Source organism: Acipenser ruthenus, chromosome 10, assembly GCF_902713425.1.
Source record: "Acipenser ruthenus chromosome 10, fAciRut3.2 maternal haplotype, whole genome shotgun sequence".
Lineage (NCBI taxonomy): Eukaryota > Metazoa > Chordata > Actinopteri > Acipenseriformes > Acipenseridae > Acipenser > Acipenser ruthenus.
Window position 1 is genome coordinate 17214514 of NC_081198.1, and position 21752 is coordinate 17236265.

Sequence of the window (21752 nt, forward strand, 5' to 3'; positions counted from 1 at the left end):
AGGCTTTTTGAATTCCCCTCCGTGTGTAGTTCTCTCCAGTCAAATGGCTGTTTCAGTTGTACAAAATGCCAACTGATACGTAAAGAAAACATTTTGCAACATGTCTGGTGTATTGCAATAAAAATAGTTTAATGTGTTGGTGGCTGTGATGAAAATTAGACAAATGTGCACTTTGCCCTAATGTCTTCACTTTTCAGAAAATGTCTTTGAATCCTTCAGAGTCTGGACAGCGGCTTCCTCCTGACGGTGCCTGCAATATTACCTGATGGGTTGTCCAGAGGTAAGAGAACCTGAAATGAGAAAATCTGTAATTTAGTGTTCATTCCCCCTGCAAAATCTGCCCCAAATGAATGTAAGAAATACCAGTTCTATGTGGTATTTCAAACTGATGTATTTATTTCTTGCTTGCATTGGAGTCAGTGTTTCAGGGGAACAGGTTAATGGTTACACTCTGGTGTCCTAGATGTAGGCCGAGGTTAGACATGATTCGGAGAGCGCTATTTAGGGTCACATGAGTGCTTTAAACTTTGGAATTTCAAGGCCACCAGTATGTGAAGATTAAACATCAGGAATCCAAACAAGAAGAAGAATAAAGGGTCTCTCTAAGTTTGCTCTCCATATATCAGTGCTGCTGTCGCTCATTCTGATCAGTGGGCATGTCCGTGGTTAATACTGATATGTTAAAATGAAAGCATCCCGCTTTCCCATTCAGTTGACTCATCGTTGGATTGGAGCATTTGAGTACAGTAAGTTCAGTACATTCACTTCAAATCACATGCACAGGAATAGTATCTAAACCAGCGAATACACAGCTTTTTAAAATACAGATAAGTTGCAGTATCATGGCATGAGCAATAGTCTGTAATAAGGTCATTTTTCACTACTGGGTTTAAAAAAAGCTTTTATTAAAGCAGGGAGCGTTCCCATCTTCAATAAAATATGCATCATCTTTAAGTCCAGTCTGTATGATATATACATGTCCAACTACAGATTTGAATTACATTTTTAATTATGTTAGATTAAATTAGAATAGGTAATAATTATCATTATAATAAGTAGATTTGGGCGCCCCTGGGGTATAATTCTGCTCCATGCAGTATATTATATCTGTTAACAGATGACACATGTTGTGTATTACCCCTCTACATGGTTACTGATTTATAGTTGAACCTTGTCTCACCTCATCCTTATTGTCAATCCCCATTTTTGACATGTCTATAGTAAAATAATGCTTGTTCGGCATTACTATCTCAATCTCTTCAATCTGAAATAAAAATAAAATACAACAGAGACTGAATTTGTGTAACATGAAGACATTAAACACCTGGATTGTTATCACACTGTTTATTTTAGGTTTGCATCAATTTGAAATGGATAATCAACATTTTATATATATATATCTTATGGCCCACATATTTATACCAAACACATCTTTCAAAAAGAAAAAAAACAAGATGTAGTCTCTAATACTTAAATATAAATGTGTTGAAAAGCTACATTATATTTCCTAAAACTACAAAACATTCTGTTAACATTATTAACTACAATTCCAAAAAGAAATTAAAATATGCCTGCTTATACTGCATTATAAACATCTAGGCTTATCGTTTATTTTATTTTGAATACTGGTATTTATACCAATTTTCTTATATAAAACACAGATAAATTACCTAGGAATGTTCAAATAAAAAACGAACAAATCAAAGGTCCTTTTGGTTTAAAGCATGCACTTACATGATATAAATTATAAAATGTTCTCACACCTCACTGATGCTACAGCATTTGTTTTTAAATATAGTACTTCTATTCGCATGTCATGGGTCAGTATTCAGCTGGGACAGCGCCCACACACTCATTCCGCTATCCTAGGGCTTGAATAAACTAATATCTAGCAGTCTTAACACCTGGGATAGCAGACTGTAAATAGAATGTGCCCAGTGTTTATTAATGTTTGGAATGGCATTGGGCATTATTTCAGGTTACTTGAGTGATGTTTTCTTCGTATTTTATCTCTTGTAAAAATCATGACTATTATAAAGAAAATTGAAGAGATCCATATGTTTTCATTTGAGTCCTGAAAATGGTAGCAAAAAGTCTTTTCATTTTATCCTGTTATTGATTTGACAGCAACGTGGATTGGATTGGTTTTGCCATTGAGTTGAGAATAGTCCAGCCCCATAATGCCGAGTAACATACCTTATCTTTCAAAACGGTCTTAAAATAAGGCTTTGCTAATAGTGAGACTTGTTCAAGGCAGCAAATATTGTAACTCATTGGTATCAGATTTAAAAATTGTGCTACATGGTTAGACATAGCAGACATTCACATTAACTGAGTGGTGAGTTTGTGCATGACCCACCTCTGGGACTCTGTTCAGAACGAGGACCTGAGTGTCATAGAGGGTCTTCTGGACTGAAGGGGAGTATTCACCCTGGTCGTACGGGCCTGCAAACTTTTCAAGAATAGAGTCCTTTACAGTTTTGCTGAAAAAAAATAAAAAGGTTTGAAAAGGGCACAATAAACAAAGCACTTCATTCAGTGTTTTTACTTCAGTTTTTGTATGTAAAAAAACAAGTAATGTTAAAGAACTAACAAGGGGTATAAAAATATGACTTGACTGAAAATGTTCATGCCCCTTGGCTAATTGAGGACACAGAAAAAAATTAAGGAAAAAGGGGTTGGGTCTATATCCTAAGATAATGTATACTGTGATCTATGTACTTTCTTCCACTATCCTTAAAAAGCCACTGTAAAAAATAGATTAAAAAGATTTAAAACGTATTCATTACAGATGTCAATCATTTTTGTACATACATTTGATTAAAAAAGGATCCCTTTAAAAAAGGATAATTTTAAAATTCAAAATGTAATTTAAAAAAATTAACCTGTCTTACTGAAAATTTGCTAAATGAATGCTATTTCCAAAATATTCCATTTTAATTCTAAAACAAACACAGAAATGGCCAAGAACTTCATTGAATTCAACACTATTCTCTAAAAACAAGTAGTAATACATTAGAAGGCCACATATTGTTTTTAAGCTCACAAATGACCCTGGTACACAATGAAAAATATTTCATTAAAGATGTACTTCTAAAGATGCCGGTGACCCCCTGGGCTAATTTGATGGCAACGGTCACCGAATTGTGGTACAATTTTCTAATCTTAAGTAACTCATCTGTACAAGTGTAGATTACCACACTGCATCGAAGGAGACGTTCCTTAGTTTGTTGTAGCGCCATTTTGCGTACACCACCGTGCAGAAGCAGCGGTTCCGTACTTCAGGTAGAGTGGTAAACCGGTCTTTGACAAAACCTTCAAACCCGCTCTGGGTGGTTTTCAGGATCTTCATGTCTTTTATTCCACCATGGACCACAGGGGGCTCTGTGGACCCAAGAACAACAGCGAGTTTCAGTCTTATAGCAGAATTGTAAATTAAATTACATAAACTCAAAACCACACACATTTAGTCCCATTACCGGCTGGTTAATCCAGATTTCACTGCTGTCTCACGGGATATTTAACTACAATTTACTGACCAGAAAATCTAAGACAATTTTAATATGTAGTGCTTCTGCATACATAGGTTATCCATTGCATGGCATTGCATCCTTGACTGACTTGTTCGGTAATATATAAAAACTGCATCTCCCTGTCGCAATTCAGTACCAGTCACAACAGACAAGGCAGTGGACTATGACAAGAGGTTGATAGGCACTCTGCTAAATGTGCTTCTGTATCGAAGATTACTGATGCCTCTTGAGAAAAAGTATAAAAAATTATGATAATTGGCCATTCTGGTGAATAGACTTTGCTTCAGATTTCCCCAGCTTGAAGGTATTAGATGTGGTAATCAATGAGAAAAGATCAGAGAGAACACCCACTAGTTTTGGCCTTTGGAGGTAGGCTTTACGAATACGTGCAGGTTTCTTCTACCAAATAAAGGATGTAATAAGCTGATCTAGTGTATTAAAAAATGCTTTAGGGATAAAAACTGAAAAAAGGTATAAGAATTTGGGAAGAACATTTTGACCAAGTTGATACGACTGATAAGTGAGAGAGGCAATGGGGACCAACAGATAAAATCTTTGGTACGCTCCAACAATGGGGTAAAGTTAGATTTAATTAGATCAGCATGTGACCGGGTGACAGAGATTCCTAAGTATTTTAAATTGTGTTTTGCAACATTAAAGGGGCAAGCTAAAAAGGAACATTGTAGTGCAGCTGTTAATAGGGAACAGCGTGCTCTTGTAAAGGTTAAGTTTGTACCCTGAGAATTTAAATTGTTCTAAAATGTAAATAACATGCAGGAGGGAGAAAGATGGATCAGAAATGTACAAGAGCAAATCATCAGCATAGAGTGGAACCTTCTGTTCCTGTCCTCCCTGTGTTATCGCCTGAACATCCTGATTGGTGTGCAGAGAGATGGCAAGAGGTTCAATTGCCATTGCAAATAAAAGGGGAGAGATGGGGCAACCCTGTCATGTACCACGGTGGAGTGGGAAATATTTAGAAAAAGTATTATTGGTGCAACCAGATGCATCAGGGGAAGAGTATAACAATTTGACCCAGGAAATAAAATTTGAGCCACCCAACGCAGTCAAGGGCCTTTTCGGCATTCAATGACACACGAACCTCAGGATAGAGGAGGTCGACGGAGTGTATATTATATTAAACAGACGTCGAAGGTTAAAAAATGAATATTTATTTTGAATTAACCAAGTCTAATCTGTAGATATTATAGAAGGGAGGACAGATTCAAGATGACAAGCCATTACCTTAGCAAGAATCTTTTTTTTATTTAGCCGATGCCTTTATCCAAGGCGACTTACAGAGACTCGGGTGTGTGAACTATGCATCAGCTGCAGAGTCACTTACAATTACATCTCACCCGAAAGACGGAGCACAAGGAGGTTAAGTGACTTGCTCAGGGTCACACAATGAGTCAGTGGCTGAGCTGGGATTTGAACCGGGGACCTTCTGGTTACAAGCCCTTTTCTTTAACCACTGGACCACACAGCCTCCTAATCTTGACATCAACATTAAGAAGAGAAAGATCTTCCTCTCCTTTCCCCCCTCTGACCGACATTTCCTCCTGTATCTCTACCTGCCTCTCAGCCATCTCCTCCTGGATGCACTCGCATCATCTCAAACTCAACCTCTCCAAATCAGACATCCTTTTCTTCCTCCTCTTCCTCCCCCACCACTGATCTCTCTATCTCTATTCCTCTTGAACCTCGGTGTCACCCTCGACCCCTCCCTCTCCTACTCTCAGCATAACTCTACTCTGGGTGGTATGAGCTGCAGTCAAGGGGGTGTCTTGTTTTTCGTAAAGCAGCACATAGTCGTGCTGTGCCATTGTATTCGTGTTATTGCTGTTGTTCAGGTCTCCTCAGTAGGGCTCTCTGGGATGTGTCTCTTCACAAATTCCATGGCCTCCTCAGCACTGTTTTAAAATCTGATGGATTCCTTTATCTGAGATCCCCAGTCTGGCAAGGAACAGTAGGCCATACCTTACATCCGGGTGGTTTCACAGCACTCACTTTACTTCTCCAAAAGCATCTCTTAGCAACATTAGAAGCAAAGTCGGGAAAGATGAATATTTTTTGTCCTTGAAAGGTCAGTTGGCTCCCCCTGCTGGCTTGACGGATAATCTCCTCGCGTATGTGAAAATAGTGAACACGGAGAAAGAATGGGCGAGACCTTTCACCATCTTTGAGCCTTGGCTGCAGCATTCTATGGGCTCTGTCAAGCAGTGGCTTTTCTTTCAAAAGCTGCGCTATAAACTCTGTAGGTCGAGGCCCCTCCGCACCCTCTTTAATTCCAGTTATGCAGAGGATGTTTCCACGGGATCTGCCTTCTAAATCTTTGTATTTATTTTGAAGACCCGTGAACTCACATGTTAGTCGCTTTACCTCTGTCTCCAACGATACAGTCCGATCCAATCAATAATATTGGAATAAATAAAAAATATAATACAATAGGGGCAGTAAATGTTTTTTTTTTTTTATTTATGAAAATATTTAAGCAACGTGGGAGCTAACAGATCGTGCATCCTACTTGCTCATTGCTCAGCAGCGACCCCTCAGAACTAGTTTTATTGCTGTTTCTTTATCCACCTTGTGAAGTTTAACCCCTTAAACTCACCATTTTGGTTCTGCTCAGCCTCACAAAAGCGAACCATTTCAGGACAGTAAACAAAAGCGTGGACATGTTCGATGGCGTTCTGTGGAGCAAACAAACAGCAGGGTAATAAATCTGATAATAATAATAATAATAATAATAATAAATCTGAAGGCATTACATGAATAAAATAGAGATGAAATTGGCATATATGATTTTTGTAATAAAAAATTGTATTACAATCCAATATTCAACACCACTACTGCTTCATATGTGGTTGTATTGTGATTGGATTTTGCTAATGCCCATCCATACAATTGGGTGTTGCTTATGTTCAAGGTCATGGAACAGATGGCAGACTTGGGATTTGAGCCCAGACTCTCCTCTCACTTAGTACAGTATTACTAAAAGGCATTGGTATCAGTAGTAGGGTACCACAGTGGTAACATTTTCCTATTTTGACATACCATGCGTGCTCTGGACCCCCTCCCCTCTCATCTCTTCCAGGCTGCTGACCCTGCTTTACTCCCTTTTATTTCCTCTCTTCTTAACCCCCCCCCCCCCCCCCCCCCGCCTTCAAACAGGCCTGAAACCCCCATCTTAAAAAAACCCTCCCTTGATCCCTCATCCGTACAGAACTACTGTCCTGTCTCCCTTCTCCTGTTACTCTCTAAAACCCTCGAGTGAGTGGTACATCGCCAGCTCTCTGCTTTCCTGTCAACGCATTTTCTGCTCAACCCCCTCCAATCTGGTTTTCACCCGACACACTCCATTAAAACTGCTCTCCTCTCCGTCATTAACTCTCTACTCTCTGCTCATGCTGCCTCCCTCTCCTCAACCTGCCTTTGACACAGTCGACCACTTTATTCTCCTCTCCTCCCGCACTGCTCTTGCCTGGTTCTCCTCCTACTTCGCTGATCGCACGTACTGGGTGTCCTGGCATGACTCACGCTTTTTCTCTCTTTCAACAGGTGTCCTCCAAGGCTCAGTCCTGGGACCCCATCTATTTTCTCTCTACACCCACTCCCTGGGTCCCCTCATCTCCCATGGCTTCTCATATCATTTCTATGCTGGTGATTCCCAGATCTTCCTCTCCTTTCCCCCCTCTGACCGACATTTCCTCCTGTATCTCTACCTGCCTCTCAGCCATCTCCTCCTGGATGTACTCGCATCATCTCAAACTCAACCTCTCCAAATAAGACATCCTTTTCTTCCTCCTCTTCCTCCCCCACCGCTGATCTCTCTATCTCTATTCCTCTTGAATCCAAGAACCTCGGTGTCACCCTCGACCCCTCCCTCTCCTACTCTCAGCATAACTCTACTCTGGCACACTCCTGTCGCTTCTTCCTCAGCAACATACGCAGAATTCACCCCGTCCTCACCAACTACTCCACTCACTCTTAAATTTAATTATTTACTGCATTATATATTTTGCTGTTATTTGAATTTGATCTTATTTGGTTTTATTGTACTTTACAACTGCTCTTATCTGTATTATGATATTCTGTAATGTGATATTTTGTAATGCGATGCTTTGTACTGTGATATTTTGTTACAATTGCAGTCGCCCTGGATAAGGGTATCTGCTAAGAAATAAATAAATAAATAAATAAATAAATAAATAAATAAATAATACCGGTTGTAAAAACCAACGTATGAAGCATTAATTCTGCTAGTTTCTTCTGGTATCCCCTCATATGGGGAAACAGACCCATAGACTGTGAACACAGGAGAATAATACCTACTGCACTTACCTTCTCCAAACGCCTCCAATGTGCCTCGTCGATGTTAACCTTGGCACGTGTAACATGTTTGAAAGAAGACAAGAAGTGATCACACACGTCCACAGAGAATTCTTCCAAAGTACGGATCTGCCAAAAAAAAAAAGATATGTATTTGCTAAGTAGCTCAGTGAAAATAGTAGTTATGGGAAGGGCTTGGAATGCAATAGAAGCAGCAGGTTCTAAATCACTTGGTATAGTTAGGTAGGTAGAGTGAAGTAATAGTGTATTTTTTTGTCCACTGGGAGTTGATACAACTTAAACATACTATCACAGCAGAATTACAGAATACATGAATTGAGAAGTGCAAGTGTAATGGGACCAAAGGGCCACCTATTTACTTGGTGCTGCCTGCAAACCCAGAACACAATTATGATTTTGAAGAGGCTAATTAATGGAAGCTTGCAATCATTTTCAGCTGACCGTAGCTTACATTCCAGTTATGATCACTATTTATACAATAACACATACCCCTCTCAGTTTTGCTAAGGCGTGGACAGAGTTTTTGATGGTGTCAGTAGGAATGATGTCAGAGTTATCCCCGTCAAGGTAGTCTTTCCGTGTTTTCAAAGACAGTTCAACATCCACCTGGATTTCTTTAATGTAATGGTGTTTCCCCTCACGTCTTATATGCAGAAGCTTCACTGCGTTCTTTCCATATCTTGTACGGACGAACTCCACATGCTGCAGAAAACAAATAAGTAAATAATATTAAAAAAATTATGAATGAAAACATGCTGCACAATTATCCATGGATGTGTTAATTAACAGCTTGCTGTGGTTCAAAAGACACAGATAAGCAGAGTAACAAACAACTTAAACACACACTTGAGTTCTTGAATTCAACTTCTGACTATCTATTTCCTAGTTTTGTAACATTAAGTTTTATTTTCCCTTTTACAAAAATGAACAAAATAATGGTCTAAGTTTGAATCTCCTCATTTATTCTGTATCTCATAAAAGCAAACCCTCCTTTATTATTATTATTATTATTATTATTATTATTATTATTATTATTATTATTATTATTATTATTATTATTATTTCTCAGCAGATGTCACAGTACAAAGTGCCACATTACAAAATATCACGTTACAGAATATCACACTACAGATAAGAGCAACTGTAAAGTACAATAAACTCAGTAGCAAAAAGATCAAATTCAAATAAGATCAAAATAGAGAATACAGTAAATAATTACATGGAAGAGCCAGTTTGTCTAAGAGCAGTTAACTTAATTACATGTAAGAGCCAGTTTGTCTAAGAGCAGTTAACTTAATTACATGTAAGAGCCAGTTTGTCTAAGAGCAGTTAACTTAATTACATGTAAGAGCCAGTTTGTCTAAGAGCAGTTAACTTAATTACATGTAAGAGCCAGTTTGTCTAAGAGCAGTTAACTTGTAGTAAAGTCATTTGCTTATTATTATTATTTGTTTATATAGCAGACGCCTTTACCATAGTTCACACACCCTAGTTTTTATTATTATTATTTGTTTATTTAGCAGACGCCTTTATGCATAGTTCACACACCCTAGTCTCTGTAAGTCGCCTTAAAGGCCAATACAAACTAAATAATCAAGGCCAGTTAAAAAACAAAAATCCTTACAAATCACCAGGAGTAGAAAGAGTAGAAAAAATATATTTCTAAAAAGTATATAACTTAAAAAAAGGTGAGTCACGAAAACTAAAAAGCTAACTAATAATGGCAAAGAAATTGTGAGTAACGTCTGATAAGGCCCACAGTTTTCAGATTTTTTTTTCTGCCCAAACCCGACAACGTGCTTTCAAATTTGGCTACACTTCTTTGAAATTCAGAAACAACAAACACTGGTAAACTAAATATAAAAAATGGAATAGATATTTTAACCATTAAAAAAAAAAAATACTAAAAGAAACAAAGAGATTGTTTGTCAAAGAATTTTCAAAGTCTCTAAGCTTCAATAGACTCTATATCACAGGTCCATTTTCTGTTGTATTAACATAGAAAATGAAACAATAACCTTCCTTTGACAATGCACCCCCTGCCTAACAGCAATACTATTTTCCATACCTTGTTATATCCCGTGGTGGAGGAGTCGTGGGCCATGTTGCATTGCTCACTCAAAGCAGACTCTGGAGTTCAAACAGGTTGGAACTGCTCTGGCTCTTTATCATTTGTCTTTAGGCATCTTTTAAAGGGTGACGTTTGTACTGTGGAGTCTGCAATTATTTGAACAGATAGAAAAAGCCAATAGCATTGTCCCATTACTGTAATATGAGACTAAGACAATCTAGGAATTTGCCCTGGAAAATACTCAGGTATTTTGAGCGATTTCAAACTCACATCTGGTTAAATTAAAAAAGGCACTTCACACACACAAAGACATTTCACACACGTTCACAGCCTCTAGAAAACAAATATTACAGGTAACCTGTATCTACTACCACGGTTTTAAGAAAACTGGATCCTTTGTACCATTCTGCATTGAAGTTTATAACCAACCTGGGTTATTCTGTTCAGCATTGTGATTTATATAGATTTGCTGGTCTGACTTCTTTATCTTTGCAAAGACTGAAGCACTGGTACATAATTGTTTATAAAGCTATCCTTAGCAAAACCTCAAATTATCTTAATAAATTGCTAATTACCTCTAGCAGTACTTATAATCTTAGATCTCAGGCTGTTCTAAGTTTTTCAGTTCTTAAACTTTGCACAGAATTTTGAAAAAGGCATTCTGTTTTCTAGCTCCATGGTTTTGGAATAAATTTCATAAAAGATCTGAAACTTACTGTCTTGATACCTTTAAAGGAGTTCAAACCAAAAAATGGACATCTATGTAGCTGAGACCTGTTTTTGTTTTGGCCGGTGCTCCTAACTTGTTTCTTGTAATTTAATTAACTTTTGTTTTTTGTTTTTTTTCTGTATTTTATGCTAACTTCTTGACACGCAAATAGTGTTTTCTGATATTCCAGCTAACGGTTTAACCCTTACCAATTGGTAATGGCTGCACTAGTTTGGTTCTGATGGGCTATAGTGTGAGCCATTGGTAGATTAACAGTTTGATAGTTTCATTAACAGGAGTCAGTTTCAATGACAGATCCCCTAACGGAAACTGAGGGGACTTCACAATCTGCATAGGAAAATAAAAGAGCAGCTGTGGTGTTAATCTAATAGCAAGATAGAAACTAAACTGAGGAAAGAAGAAGTTAAACAGAAGAAGTTAGATATGAGAATATATGCAGAGTTTCTGATTGGAGACACATAGCAGACCCGTTATAAAAATACTTAGCAGTAGTAGATTCTGGAAAGATGTCATTATGGATGAAAATGGAAATTGAAAAAGTGAATTAACCAATTGCTTCCTATTTTTAACATTACTGGTATGTTTAAAAACAGTGTAAAAAAGCTACAATATTCTTAAAAGCTTTGTGAATCTTACTATGCAAGTATATTTCAATGTAATTGAAAGATGGCTATTTCAGATTGTTTCTGGCCTACATGAATTCTGATTGCACAGTTATATATACAGTCCTAATTGATTGAGAGGATGAGGCACTCACTGAACTCTACAGAGCCCTACTGTCAACGATATTGTAATCGGGCATTGTTAATGTAACAAAATGGGTTGAAGATCAGAACAAAAAGCACACTGGTCAGGGGAACAACTGTCAGTTCCTCTTTTGTGCTAATGAAGTATCATTTTCTATGCATTGCTGACAATCGTATACAGTTTGTGTCCCTCTCACACTGTTGCTTGGTTCTGCTTTTTGTAGAAAGGAAACTTTTTTTTTTTACACAGGCAGCTACATTGGAGATAGCTGTGAGCAGGTGGATTGTCGGAAGGAAATCTCTCTGTGCTGGGATGTGTTCTAGGGCTTCGTGGGCTGTGTTGTTTTCTTTGATATTAATATGTTTCACTCCAGGCCTGGGGCAGATTTCCTGCAGGAATGAAGCAGGGGACCCAGTTGACTGGTAGGTGTCTATATATTGTACCTGCATTAGGATGTTCTGCTTGCAGTACCTATCTTTTTAACTGAAGATATTCAAATCTGTACAGTACATTAATACACATTCAACCAAAGAGCTGTTTTCTGACCTGCACATTTGCTGTTTCTTGACATTTTTCAATAACATTTTCCCAAACAGCGAGTTTCAGATAGTTATTCTTTCAAAATCCAGGTGAATATTTAAATATTCTACTTTCCAAAAAAAATTAAAAGAAGAAAAACAGTGTTGGTGTTTGGGAAATCTGCACTTCTGAATGGTGGAGGAAGATGGTTGTAGTTTGACAGGCAAGTCAGTATAAAGGCAGTATAGAGCTGATGTAGACAGTCAAGCAGAGACAATTGTGCCAAATTGAGTGGTGGTTTGTTGTGATGTGATATAATGTGCGCTGGGGGCTAAATCGAAACCATAAAACTAATTTCACTTGTTACCAGATCCTGGATGAAATCCCCAGCCACCAGAGGTGAAAGGCATGAAAGGCTAATGGATTAACCTGCTTTGCCCTTTCTTCAAACACACTGTCATTTGTATTGTAGCGGAAAACACTATAGGCCTATAATATAGCACTGCAGTGTAAGAGAACTTTATTAACAGAAATTGAGTAACATATATTACTCAGCACAAGTTACAAAGATTTGCAGAACATCAGTGTAAGAATTATTATTATTATTATTATTATTATTATTATTATTATTATTATTATTATTATTATTATTATTATTATTTAATTTGTTATTATTATAATTGTTGGGCAGTCTTTTAATATAGAACGACACAGATATGCTTTTTTTTCTACATCCATGTTTCTCTCAGAGGGATATCAGCCATGAATACTGGATTATTTTGCAAATTTCATCTGCTGTTGCTGTGACAACACAGAAACTCAACGTTATTTATTTGAAGAAGCTAGGAATAGACCACAATGTTCAAAAAATAAACTATGCAGGAATCCCAGAGGGTAGGATATGTTTTTTGACACAAAGCTGGTCTAGCATGAGCTGAAGCCCTTTAGTGCTCATTACCCTGTCGCTCAGATTAGTAGCACTCTTTACTAGGTTAGCAGATACTTAATACCTCATACTGCATACAAATCAACAGTTTAGCTGTTCTGTAATATTGGTAAAGACTGGACATTCAATTGTGTGGTTTAACTTACCCGACAAATAAATGAAACATGACAATTATTTTTCATTTTATGTCACATTTAGCTTATTCAGTTAATTAAACCTTCAGTTTCCCAGGTTCTTTGCATTCACGTATATGAAAATGTATGCATTTCAGGTTTTTCCATGGTTACGCCTGATGACATATGTGCAGCAAATTCCTCTGAATTTGGGAGGAATTCAGGTTTTGCACAGTTGTCATGTGTTTGGAATGTGGCTGGGCTGCAGTACTGGAAGAGTATCACAAATGAGATGCATACAGCATGGTGTACCTTGAAAGAATTTGGGTTGGGTCAGTAATTAGTGTATGTGTGTGTGTACAAGTGATCAGAAACTAGCAGGTGTAATTTGTAGTAATTCTCTGATCAAAACCACTCCTTATCAAATCAACAAGTACAATGCTTAAACCTGCCTTCATTAAATAACTCCAGAACCATGTTTTCTAGTTACAGTGCTCACATCTTTCAAACACCTTAACGTGTTGATTATCTGGGAGCTAGACGGCACGTCAGCCAAATTCACTAGCGCAAGACACAAAAGAAATGTCACCACTGTAGCACACATTTCAGCAGAATTGTCTCTGCTTGGTGGAGACTCGGGACAGAATGACAGGGGTTGTTTGTGTCATTATTTTCAGTATCACTCTGCTCTCTTCCTTTTCTCGCAGGTTTGTCATTTATAAATTACCCCAGTACAAGATTAACGAGACGGGGAGCGGTCTGGATTACATGTACCTCGACCCCTCTGTTGAGGACTGGCAGCTCAGCAAGTTCCTGGTGAATATGACCCAGGGAGCCCTGGGGGAGACTCTGGGACAGCTTTACCAGGCTCACAAACATCAAGTAAAGTGGAGCGCTTCAGTCTTATCTTGGTCCATTTATAAATCTATATGGAATACCATATATATATATATATATACCGTGCATAATAAGGCAGTAATTCTTTCACAGGTTTTTGGTGTTGTAATGGATCGCCTCCTTGCGACTGATGAGTTATAATACTACCATCAGCATAAGACACGTACTTGCCCCTCGACTACAAAGCTTGCTCTTTAGTTGAATGGTTAGTTGTTCGTTTTTGAACCATATGGTTTGCAGTTCGAGTCCAGCCCTTGCCTTTCCACTCAATTCAATGGGCTGAGTTGCCAACTCATTACAGCGTCATGCAAAAATGAATCACTTGCGTAATGTTTCCTATCAGTGAGTTTAAACATAACCCAGACCCCATGCTAAATACACAACATATTTGCCCAAAACAAAAAAAAAACATACCACAATACTGCACGTCTTTCTGAGACCTAGCTGTGCTCCATGGCTAACTGCATAGTCATAGCTCTAAGGCAATCTCATCTCATGCTATCAAGACATTAAACTTGCCTGTTTTGATTGATTGAGGCTGTTTCAGTTAATTGTTGAAAATGACCATGCTTATCTTACATCATGTTTTAACTCCCATTCATTGTGACTTTCTCCTCAGTTAGTACCGGTAGTTCCCCTTATAAAAGTTTCCCATGGTAAATTTGCACAGCACTTTTCCCATGCTTATACTGTGCATTTACCATAATTTACCATGATTTGCCATGTTTTAAATATATTTTACTATACCTTTTGTTGTGCTTTTACTTGGGTAAACTTTTTCTTTTTCTCAGGGTAGAATGGATTAAGTAACTTTACTGAATCCCTTCTTTATTGGACAGATTGTTTGTATATAGGATAAAGAACACGAAAAGACTGCAGTAATTGTGGGGCTGATTCTTTTTATATTTAAATAGCTGTCGCAGATAATAGGATTTTCAATAATAATTTAAATAATCAAGACTAAACAAATTATCAATAATATCATGAGAAGTGATTATTGTTGAACCCAAGTACACATGAAATAAGCCACCATCCCTTAAATTGGTATGCATATTTCTGAGTGATAATGGCTGCCCTGCTTGTTCTATCAATTGCTTGCTTTGTAGAAATGCTTCAATGCAAGAAAAAGGTGCTACTGTATATCAATGTGAGAACAACCCCTTGCTTTCCAGGTAATAGTGAAATAAGGTACGGTTTAGAGAGCTGTGTTTAACATCAACGGCAAAACTAGACAGTGTGCCCAGCGAGAATGAAGCCTTGAAGTGAATGCAAAAAGCTATTTAAATGGGATTCACATAAACAGTGATTGCTTTTCCAATAAGGTTCCTTTCTGCACTAATCAAATTAAAACTACATTTAGAGAAGGGCAGTTATTTGTATTTCATGTCTGGTTGGTTAAAAGTTAATCAATTCCAGGCAGTTTGGAAGTGAACTCGAGTTGATAAGCTTGTTTGCTCCAAACTGAGACCACCCTGACCAAGCAGTGGCACTATAATCTCAACAGAGTGTTTCTACACTAAAGGGGCAGCTACAATTGCATGAGCCATTGTAGCATGGTAGAGGAATGGTACCACAGCAGTATAATGTGTATAATCTGACACACCAATTGTAAAAACCACTACTCAAGGACACATTATTTTACATTTACAGTAATAAAGGAACATAAAATGGAATGGAAAACCAGTTGTGCTCATCTTATTTTACTCAACACCAGTGTAAACCCAGGTTACAGATTACATTAGATCTGTGTTAAGGTGTTAAAGACTTTCATTGTATTTCATTTGCAGATTAGCAATTATTACGTTTTGTTGTTTAGAAACTTTTCCGTCTTTGTTTGACTAGTCCAACACCACAGCGTATCTGATGTATAACGATGACCCTCCGTCACTGGATTACAAGAAAGGTCACGGCCACACCAAAGGTAATTTCATTTACACAAGGACAGCGAGTTGTTTCAGCAGACTCTTTCAAGTTGACATTTTAAGTGATGTATTCTATAATGTATGCCTAAAGTCTAATATACCTTATTCACACTCATCGCATATTGAAAATGTGACTGCTAATAAAGTGGAAGAAACATGGTTTCAGTAAGTGTTGATTGTGCATTATTTAGGTAGTGTGGAGAGGGTATGAATGTTAAAACCAATCAGGAAAGCTAAACTAAAAGTCAAATTCAATTCATATTTTAGGAAGTATTATACATTCTCAAACCCTGTAGAATAATACCCCAAACCCCTCTAGTCATGCTGATGCATAAACAGGACAATTTTATTTTCCCATATTTGAAGGTCGATGGTGTGAAAGGGGGTTCCTATTGTCCACCCTCCTACAGTGTCACTATGGGGTGTTGTCACCATGGACACTAATTGGTGTGACGAGCGACTGTGTATACATTCTTAAAGGAATTGTAGCTAACACAATAATTCCATAGTTCTTAGACATTTTACACTTCAATTACTACAGATGTCTGAACTGTAAAGTTTTAAAAGCAACATGTTATAGCACACATTGTATTTTAATTTAAATTACATTTTATGAAACCATTTTGTCAGCTACAATTACTTTAATATCCACATCTCTGAATATGAATGCAGTATCCCTTTGTTGTTTGGAGCAGTGTATTTGGACATTGTGAGTTGGAAGATTGAAACTAAAATACTCTCAATGCAACGGGAACTTGTTTATTGTGAAAAGCAGTGTAAAACCTTCAAGAAATGTAAAAGATGGATTTATTCATAGCAATTTTTTTCGACTGGTTGCTGACATTAGGTTGGAAAAACAAGCTTGTAAATTAATGAATTACTAGAAATATATGTAGCGTAACTGTCAATTTATTACAATCTATTTCTGTGTGCTGCAATGCCATCTCTGATGTCTGCATGTTTACTTGAACAGGGAGGTGAAGGTTGATGACATTGATTGTCACAAGTGGTGTTCACTGGCAGAAAAGTCTTGTACTATTGGTAGAGTCTGCAGAGGAGGAGCAGGGCAAAGACCCCATGCTCAGCTCATACTATTGACAATGAGATGGCACACAACTTTCCTCAAATAGAGCCTTTTGGACTTCTCTCTGTTTATCTTTGGATTGGTGGGGTGCATGTCCTTATGTGTAGTGGATAAAACACGACACTATAACATTAACAATGCCACTGTGGTCAAATAATTATTCCAGTAAAGTTCATGTTGCACAATGTAATAAAATGGTCCTTTTCTCTTAGGACAATGGCAACTGTACTTTTTCTTGACATCAGATTAAAGAAAATGACATTTTACATTATATTTAAAAGTCCTTAATAGGGTTTATGCAGCACAACACATGAGCAATGTGAGTTTTTTGTTTCAGGAATTCAAATGTATTACTTGTATTATATAGCTGTCATTCGGCACCAGTAAAAGAACGTTCCAGAATTGTATCAGCTCATATGCTCACATGGTTGTGTAATATTCAGCATCTGTGAGCAGTGCTGTTCAGAGTGAGTTGAGTCTATTGAGGCTACAGCACAGTAGAGGCTCAGTCTGTGAAATGAAGAGCATTAGTCAGCATCGGATCCAGGAAAAGGAACCACAGATGGCAGAGTCGGGCAAACTAGCTGCACCTGCTTAGTGGATACAAAATCCCATCATTCCATTTCAGCCACTCTACCCCATTCTCTTTCATATTCTTTTCTGCACTTTTGCCTTGCCTATAAGGGTTACCATACAGCTCCAGGTATGGGACGGCTTTTGTTTTTTTAATGCAATGTATTTTTGGTACTTGTAGTCCTGCATCTCTCAATGACAGGTAAATGTACATAAATGCATTGGAATGTGAGCTTTAAAAAACTGAACTGAGCCCAAACTGTCCCAGGTGCCATATAGTACCCCTACCTACTGTATGCATTGCAGTGCTTTCAATAAGGTTCTCTAGTATACCACGGTGCACTGTTTGATAAGGGCAGTGTTCAAATGATGTTTCTGTCCGTCTCTCACTTCATCAGGGGCTCTGCACTTCGACAAGGACCAGGGTTTCTGGCTCAGTCACAGCGTCCCCCGATTCCCACCTTTCCCAGAGAGGGGGTATGGCTGGCCTCCGACTGGGAAGCAGAATGGACAGACCGCTCTCTGTGTCACCTATAAATACAGCCAATTCACTGAAATAGGTGAGTCGTGAACTGAAAAAATCTTTGAAAATGCACCTGAAAAAGCACCATTTTGATAAAGTTGTTTTTGTTTTGTTTTTTTTCAGCCAAGCAACTTCTGTACTACAACCCACGCGTCTACAACTGCTCCTTGCCGGAGATCTTTCTGCCAGCATTGTCCAATCTGAGCTACATCTGTCAGGGCTCCAAGATACCCCAGTTACCCAAGAGGAGAGTGTGGAAGCTGGTGTCAGCCCGAGGGGAGAGCTTCTTAAACTTTGCTAAATCTCTCTATTATGTAGACGGTAAGGGGGATTTTGCTTTCAGTTAAAAATACCACTTTTAAACTTTTACACTTTTAAACTGGTCACGCTGGTTCCAAAGAGGGTAATGCTGGTTCAAGGGCCTCAGAGCCATCTGGTATAATTGGACATTCAGTATAGACTGTTATCTAAAGGAATATACTGGGGTTAAATCAATAAGTGCTGTCAAGCTGCACTTTTATAAGCCAGTGACACTGCACACCAATACCCAGCTATTTCTGGTCATTGGCAAACCTACAGAGACTAGGATTTCTGTAATGCTTGTATAGAGGTGCTTCTTGTTAACTAACCACAATGAAAAACACTGTCACTTTTAGGAGATTATTTTCAGTTTAATTGTTACAGTACAGTAGGCTCTGTGTATAGGAACACCTCCTAAGAGAAAACTTCGGCTTAGGGAAGACCCTTGTGTGAAATGGAATTTCCCCATTGTAAATGCTCTGCCTAAAGGAACAGGAACTTTGCTTAAAAGAACACCTTTTTGGCACAGAGCGATTCGTTGCTAACTGATTAAAAACTGATACAGTACTGTTTTGTAACCTGATAATTCATCATCATCAAACTCAAATTCAAATGGTTTGTTCAGTCTTTTTAAAACTGACTTGTCATTGTGAGAGTATTCTAGAGCTGCTGCTGCATTTTTTAATGTGTGTGGGGCGGTGCTGTGTTAATTACCATTGTGTTAAAATTAATTCTCGTATTCATAATTACTGTTAGAGCCGCTGCTGCATTTTTAATTATTATGTTAATTTACTTTGTCAGTTAGTTTATTAACATTAGTTTGTCAGTTAGTTTATTTACATGCACTTGTCTATTACTTTTCTCTTACATTTCATATGTTGATGCATGTGTGTCATCATGACATAAGTAATAAATACATTTGAATTTATTGATTCATATTGTGATTGGCCTTGGCATATTGTGTCCGGTGGTCATCTCTGTCTAAGAGAACACTTCGCTTGCTTCCCGAGGGGTGTTCTCTTAGCCAGAGACTACTTTATATATTGTCTTCAAGTCACAATAAAGCATAGTACAAGAAATAGAAGAATACTCTAAACGTTTCTTCTTTCCGACAATCAACACTAGGGATACATATTAATTGTAGTGTCGCTATCCTAATAATGATGATGAAAAGTCATTTTTTTTAGCATTTTATGCATAATGTCACACAGTTATCATCATTTTTGTTATTTGTTTTTATGCATAGCCACACCATAATTAACATTTTACCTAGGGTTACTTATTTGTGACGAGTTTTGTCCTGCAACAATAGTTTTAATTCTCTAAGAACATTTGAGTTTTGTGCTCCATTCAACCTCCTTTGTATCCTGCACAGTAAATTTAAACAGATTGAGACATTCATCATAAATACTGGCATACAATCCTTGGCCTTTGAGAGAGAACAACTACAGTAGGAAGCATACTGGGGTCTAAAAGCCCAAGGAACATTATCCATTACTGTCACCAGATGGTCCTATGTTTTAGCCCACGTTTTATGACATATTTATTGCGTTTGAATTATTTATCGCTTTGTCAGTGTCAGTGGGGACTTTTTAGTGAACAAAGCTGAAAAGGGTTTTTAAGGAGTGAAAATGAGGAATTTCAGTTTTGTTTTCACAAATAAAAACAGTTCTGTGTTTTTAGTTCTTGCAGCACTAAATGGATATGATACATCTGTATTTTTTTAAAGCATTTTATTTTACCAGGGCATGTGCATGGATTGCATCAAGCACTTCTTTTTAGGGGTAATCCCAGGATACTCAAGGATCGTTTATCGATGCAAACCAGGGAGACTCCCTAGGGGCTTAAAAATCCAGCTGTGGCTTATCCCAGACGGGTATAGGATCAATCTCTAAGTCATTTTACAAATAAACTACCCCAGGAAAACTACAATGATGAAAAAATAGGCCTGGTAGTATCTTTCCTATACTGCTAGAGTAGTCTGTCATTTTGAATGTAGTTTTCTTTCTGTATATTATAGTGCTGAGAGAGTTATCATGCTTCTGAAGAACCGACTGAAATTCAGGCTTTCTCAGCATGTACAGTATTCTGAACAAATGAGCCTGGATATAAAATGACATTGTTTAGATTGTGTTTTTTCTTTTTTCTTGGAAGTCTCTTTCTGGTCCCTTGTGTGCTTGACAGCCATTCCTGCACATGATTTATAGTTTACATTCCATGGGATGTATGTGGATTTTTTTTTCAAACAGAACTTCAGGTGCTTTCTCTTTTTGTCTTACCCAACAACAGATATTTATGCAGCCTGGGTCGCTCAGGTTTTGAAGAGCAATTTGTTGACAGAAACATGGCAACGGAAAGAACACGAACTGCCCTCGAATTGCTCTCTCCCTGAACACGTTTACAATGTGAAGAGAATCAGACTGCCAGGACCGGTTCTATTCTACTCCTACTTCGATCACTCCAAATGGTGTGTCTCCCAGCTCTTCAGAGACCAGTGGAGCTGTATCGGAGACCTCAATCGCGAAGACCGTCAGGCATGGAAGGGCGGCGGTCTTCTCTGTACTCAGAACCCACTCATCTACAGAGCATTCAGAAAGGCTATATCTTGGTATATAGGGTGTCAGTAACACATGCTGAAACACCAAGACCAATTATTGCATTTCAACAATGCCAGAATGTCATGCCCATTGCATTGTTATTTGTATCCAGTAGAACAGGAATTTAAAAATAAAATACAAAAGAAAAGTGTGTATTTCTGATGTATTTAGATTGGTAGCAAGATTATTATTATTATTTATTTTTTAGCAGACACCCTTATCCATGGCGACTTACAATTGTTACAAGATATCACATTATTTTTACATACAATTACCCATTTATACAGTTGGGTTTTTACTGGAGCAATCTACGTAAAGTACCTTGCTCAAGGGTACCGCAGCAGTGTCCCCCACCTGGGATCGAACCCACGACCCTCCGGAGTCCAGAGCCCTAACCACTACTCCACACTGATATTACTGAGATGCATTATGCACTTTTTCATAGCTCTATTTTGTATTTACAGCTGTGGCACAGGGTGTGTATTTTAGTGAATAGTGACATGGGTTAATTGGTTGACTAGCACTTATTCCTCACTTTAGTTGACATGTATCTACTGAGCCACTAATCCAGCTGTGGTGAAACTTGTCAAGGACATTCTTAATCACAAGTTGAAGGTATTAGGAGTTGAGGGAATGTCGCTCTGTCTTATAAAAAGTTCATATCCAGATGATTTACTTGACTGACATGTTTGTTAATAAAACATATGTGTTGCAATGTCTTGTAAAAACAGATTGTGTAAAAAATATCTAAGATCAAAGCTATGAGGAAGTAAGTGTCTTGCTTGTATTGTGGTTTCAATAAACATAAATCGTATTCAGATTTCTCATTGTAGTCGTGTGTGTA

General features: G+C 37.8%; 2 protein-coding genes across 2 annotated transcripts; one reads left to right on the top strand and one right to left on the bottom strand.

The window, feature by feature from the left end:
- Positions 1-108: 108 nt before the first annotated feature.
- Positions 109-10088, bottom strand: uox (urate oxidase). Its single transcript, XM_034019156.3, has 8 exons — positions 9955-10088; positions 8376-8588; positions 7878-7994; positions 6148-6226; positions 3198-3384; positions 2360-2483; positions 1181-1264; positions 109-290 (listed from the first exon to the last, which is right to left on the bottom strand). Exons 1-8 carry the CDS (start codon positions 9988-9990, stop codon positions 216-218), a joined length of 915 nt encoding a protein of 304 aa, XP_033875047.1. The 5' UTR covers positions 9991-10088; the 3' UTR covers positions 109-215.
- A 1503-nt stretch (positions 10089-11591) lies between these two features.
- Positions 11592-21728, top strand: dnase2b (deoxyribonuclease II beta). Its single transcript, XM_034022386.3, has 6 exons — positions 11592-11856; positions 13720-13894; positions 15752-15830; positions 17887-18048; positions 18135-18332; positions 20601-21728. Exons 1-6 carry the CDS (start codon positions 11747-11749, stop codon positions 20936-20938), a joined length of 1062 nt encoding a protein of 353 aa, XP_033878277.2. The 5' UTR covers positions 11592-11746; the 3' UTR covers positions 20939-21728.
- The last annotated feature ends 24 nt before the right edge of the window (positions 21729-21752 follow it).